This window comes from Pteropus alecto, unplaced genomic scaffold, assembly GCF_000325575.1.
Source record: "Pteropus alecto unplaced genomic scaffold, ASM32557v1 scaffold56, whole genome shotgun sequence".
NCBI lineage: Eukaryota > Metazoa > Chordata > Mammalia > Chiroptera > Pteropodidae > Pteropus > Pteropus alecto.
This window is the reverse complement of record NW_006438871.1, coordinates 1,001,402-1,005,188: the sequence shown is the minus strand read 5'-3', so window position 1 is coordinate 1,005,188 and position 3,787 is coordinate 1,001,402. Positions and strand designations below refer to the sequence as shown.

At 66.1% G+C, this 3,787-nt stretch overlaps 1 protein-coding gene across 2 annotated transcripts in view; it reads left to right on the top strand.

Moving 5' to 3' along the window:
• Nucleotides 1-3,787, top strand: part of INTS1 (integrator complex subunit 1) — a 31,798-nt gene that overhangs the window by 21,542 nt on the left and 6,469 nt on the right. For both annotated transcript variants that reach the window (XM_025049558.1, XM_025049559.1), the window contains exons 30-37: nt 1-83; nt 603-762; nt 1,013-1,153; nt 1,503-1,677; nt 1,752-1,875; nt 2,592-2,722; nt 3,349-3,436; nt 3,530-3,756. The exon at nt 1-83 is cut by the window's left edge and continues 187 nt beyond it. In XM_025049558.1, coding sequence (XP_024905326.1) covers nt 1-83; nt 603-762; nt 1,013-1,153; nt 1,503-1,677; nt 1,752-1,875; nt 2,592-2,722; nt 3,349-3,436; nt 3,530-3,756 — 1,129 coding nt within the window. The remainder of the gene's footprint in view (nt 84-602; nt 763-1,012; nt 1,154-1,502; nt 1,678-1,751; nt 1,876-2,591; nt 2,723-3,348; nt 3,437-3,529; nt 3,757-3,787) is intronic.

The window sequence follows — 3,787 nt, the reverse complement described above, 5'->3', positions numbered from 1 at the left end:
CGCACGGCGGGGCCCTGGTGATGTCCATGCAGCGCAGCCACTTCCTCGCCTGCCCACTGATGCGCCAGCTCTGCCAGTACCAGGTGGGTGCGGCCGCGTGCCCCATGGCAGGGGCTCTGCCTCGTGCCGCGAAGGCCTCGGTTTTCAGTCCCCCTAGAGGCCCGGGTGTCTGGACACTGCCCCGTGGGCTCGTTCTCGGCTCCCAGGTGAAGGGAGGGAGCCAGGTGGTCCCGGGGGGGCAGAAGGGGGAAGGAGCGGGGTGGTCCGCCGTGTGCCCACCACTTGGGCTCGCTCGCTTTGCCGTGTCCGCCCTGTCTGTGCGCTGACGCTTTGCCGCGTCCGCCCTGTCTGTGCGCTGACACGTGAGCTGCGTTACTCTTCCTGCTTCTGTGTCCGCGTGATTCCTTAATCGCCTTTGAGCCACGTGACGGTAGAGTGCCTCGCCAGAATGGTGTTTTAAATGACCTCTGCGAGGTCCCGGCGTACCTGGGGGAGCATGTCCCCCAGGCTGCAGGGTTGGTGGTCAGACCTCATCTGGCCCCCGCCTCAGGGCGGGGCCATCTCCAAGCCAGTGTAGCCATGTTCTGCTGCTGTCCCCACAGCGCTGCGTGCCCCAGGACACCAGCTACTCGTCGCTCTTCCTCAAAGTGCTCATGCAGACCCTGCAGTGGCTGGACAGCCCCAGCGTGGACGGCGGGCCCCTGCAGGCCCAGCTCAAGCTGTTCGCAGCCCAGTACTCAGCGCGGCGCAGGATCAGTGACGGTGAGGACGGGCGGGCCCGGGGCAGCCTGCACTGCTGGCTGGGGTCTCAGGCTGTCTGCCCTCCCGTCGGGGGCGTGATGGCTTTGTTAGCACAGAGGGGATTGGCACCTAGGGCTTTGGGGAGGTTCCCCAGGGAGGAGAGTGCTTATGGGAACTGAGGGAGTTGGCGCTTCAGGGGCTTCCTGGACAGGCCAGGCTGATAGGAGTGAGGGGTGGAGGCCAAGCTGGTCACACAGACGTGTTACTGCAGTGCGGACTGGATTGCTGCGCCTGGCGGAGGCCCTGACGTTCCGTGGGGATGTGGAGGGGGTCAGCTCCACCGTCCGGGCCCTCGTCACCACACTCAGGTCTGGGGAGAAGTGTAGCCTGGAGCCCGAGCTTGTCAGCAAAGGTACCCGGGGCCCAGCCTCTGAAGACCCCAGCCCTGCAGCCCCTCGCAGAGGCCCCACCCTGACCAGATGGGCCACACCCTGTGGCTCCCGGCCCTCACTCTGCTGTGGGGAGCTCGTGCATGTGATGAGTCCATACCCAGGGCTGACCAGCTCACCCTACGGCTCCTCTTCCCTTCAAGGGAGTTCCCGAGCCCCCACCCAGTCACTGTCATCTGGCTCAGGTCTGGGCACACGGGGTGTTGCTGGTGTGGGGGTGGGGGCCGTCTCTCCCGGAGTCAGGTGGTCTGAGGGCTGCCACCCAGCCCCATGCCCTGGACAGAGGGGCACAGCACAGCTTGTCTCTCACAGTCCTGCGGGGTCTGATCGAGGCGAGGTCGCCTTACCTGGAGGAGATGCTGGCTGCACTCTTCCCAGCCGTGTCTGCCTCGCCGGCCTGCAGGCCCATCGCGGTGGTCACCTCCCTGCTGCTGCAGGACAAGGCGGAGCCCCTGGCCCTGGGGCAGCAGGACACTGACAGCTGCAGGTGAGCTGGTCGGGAGGTGGCCAGCCTGGTGACCAGCCCTGGCTGGCGTCTCTGAACCCGCCCCTCCCCTTCAGCCTGGAGGCCGTGCAGCTGGGACCCTGCTCGGGGCTCCTGGTAGACTGGCTGGAGATGCTGGACCCCGAGGTGGTCAGCAGCTGCCCTGACCTACAGCAGAGACTTCTGTTCTCCCGGAACAAGGTGGGCCGCACTCAGCTGGGAACTGGCCACCAGCCCCGCCACTGGGGGACCATGCGTCTGCCCAAAGAATCGCAGGCCTGATTCTCATTGGCCCGGACCAGTCCCCTGTCCCATCTAAGTCATACCACCCAGCCAGATCTGGTGACTGGGGCAGCCCGGGGGCAATGGGGTCCATGCTTTGTGGGCCCAGGTCTCAGGGGACAGGCGGTACCACGGTTAGCAGAAGGGAGCCTGGCACCCCTGACAGGAGGGACAGGTCCTCAGAGCAACCAGAGTCCATGCCGGGGCCCTGCAGGGAGGTGCTGGGGACTCCTGTCCTGAGAGCGCACTGGAAAGCACTGGCCACGTCACGGGGGGAGCTGGGAGCCAACACGATCTGCTGTGCGCCCCGCATGGGTTCGTGGTCACTCCTGCTTCCCTGAACCTCAGCCGCCTCAGCCCTGGCTGCCTAGAAGACCCGGGCCGTGGTTCAGTTCTGTCGACTTTGCACGTGTGTTCCCGCCTCCGGGACTCGGTCTAGTCCAGCACATGTGTCATTGGGAGGGGCCGGCCCGGCCTGGTGTGCAGTCAGCGCTGGCTTCTGCTCCAGCGGGAGCTCCAAATCCTCGAAGTGGCCCATTCTTGTTTCCTGTGGCTCGAGCAGGGCATCCTCCAGGGACTCTGCCCGCAATGCCCATGAGCCCAGCAGGACCATCCCAGGCTTCCTTCCTCCCCAGGGTAAAGGTCATCCCGGCCCCCAGGTGCCATCTTTCCGACCGTATCTGCTGGCCCTCCTCACGCATCAGTCCAACTGGTCCACACTGCACCAGTGCGTCCGTGTCCTGCTGGGCAAGAACCGAGAGCAGAGGTGAGGCCGTCGCCGCTCCGGCGGGTTCGGTTGAGTCGCTCTTGCTGCAGGCTGCGTGCCTCCGTCTGGCAGCCACTTTGCCAGTTCGGACGACAGCACTAGGGCCCTCGTGCCTTCTGATCGGCACTGACCCCCAGCTTCCCTGGGACTCGGGGGCTCGCCGGGCCGCCTGCTGGGACACTCGATGCAGGGGTGCCCCAGAAAGGGGACCCTGTGGTAAACATCGCCTTTTTAAAGTCCACTGTCGCCTGGCCCAAGTGTCCCTGCTCTGGGTGACCAGCAGGGCAGACAGCCAGGGCATGGAACGGGCTACTCTCTTTGGGTCACGTGAATGGCTATCGTCTACACTGTGTCTCAGAGGCGCCGAGTGACCCCGTGTGGCCACCAAGCCCGGAGGGTGGGCAGGGCTGACGTGCAGTAGGGAGAGGTCAGGTGAGATGGGGCAGCCCATGCGTCTACTAGCTGACCTGGCCCTTAACCAGCGAGCTCCTCGGGGAAGGGGCCCAAATCCGTCACAGGGAGCCTGTCGCCGGCCTCCGCGCTCCGTCTCTGCACTGTCGCTTTGCCCTCTGTGTGCGAAAACAGATGGGCCTCGAGCCCAGCCAGGACTCCTTGCTGCCCTCCAGGTTTGACCCTTCGGCCTCCCTGGACTTCCTCTGGGCCTGCATCCACATACCGCGGATCTGGCAGGGACGGGACCAGCGCACCCCTCAGGCAGGTGTCGGCGCTCCCCGCCTGCAGGGTGGTGACACGGTGACACGTGTGAGCCCGTCCCACCCCGGGGCTGACTGGCGGGCCTGGTTGCAGAAGCGACGGGAGGAGCTGGTGCTGCGGGTCCGAGCTCCCGAGCGCATCGGCCTGGTGGAGCTGATCCTGGCGGAGGCGGAGGCCAGAAGCCAGGATGGGGACGCTGCAGGCTGCAGCCTGCTGCAGGCCCGGCTGCCCCTGCTGCTCAGCTGCTGCCACGGAGATAACGAGAGCGTCGGGGAGGTGACGGCGCACCTGACGGGCTGCATCCAACAGTGGGGCAACAGGTACGGTTGCCGCGTGCTGGCGCGGGAGCCC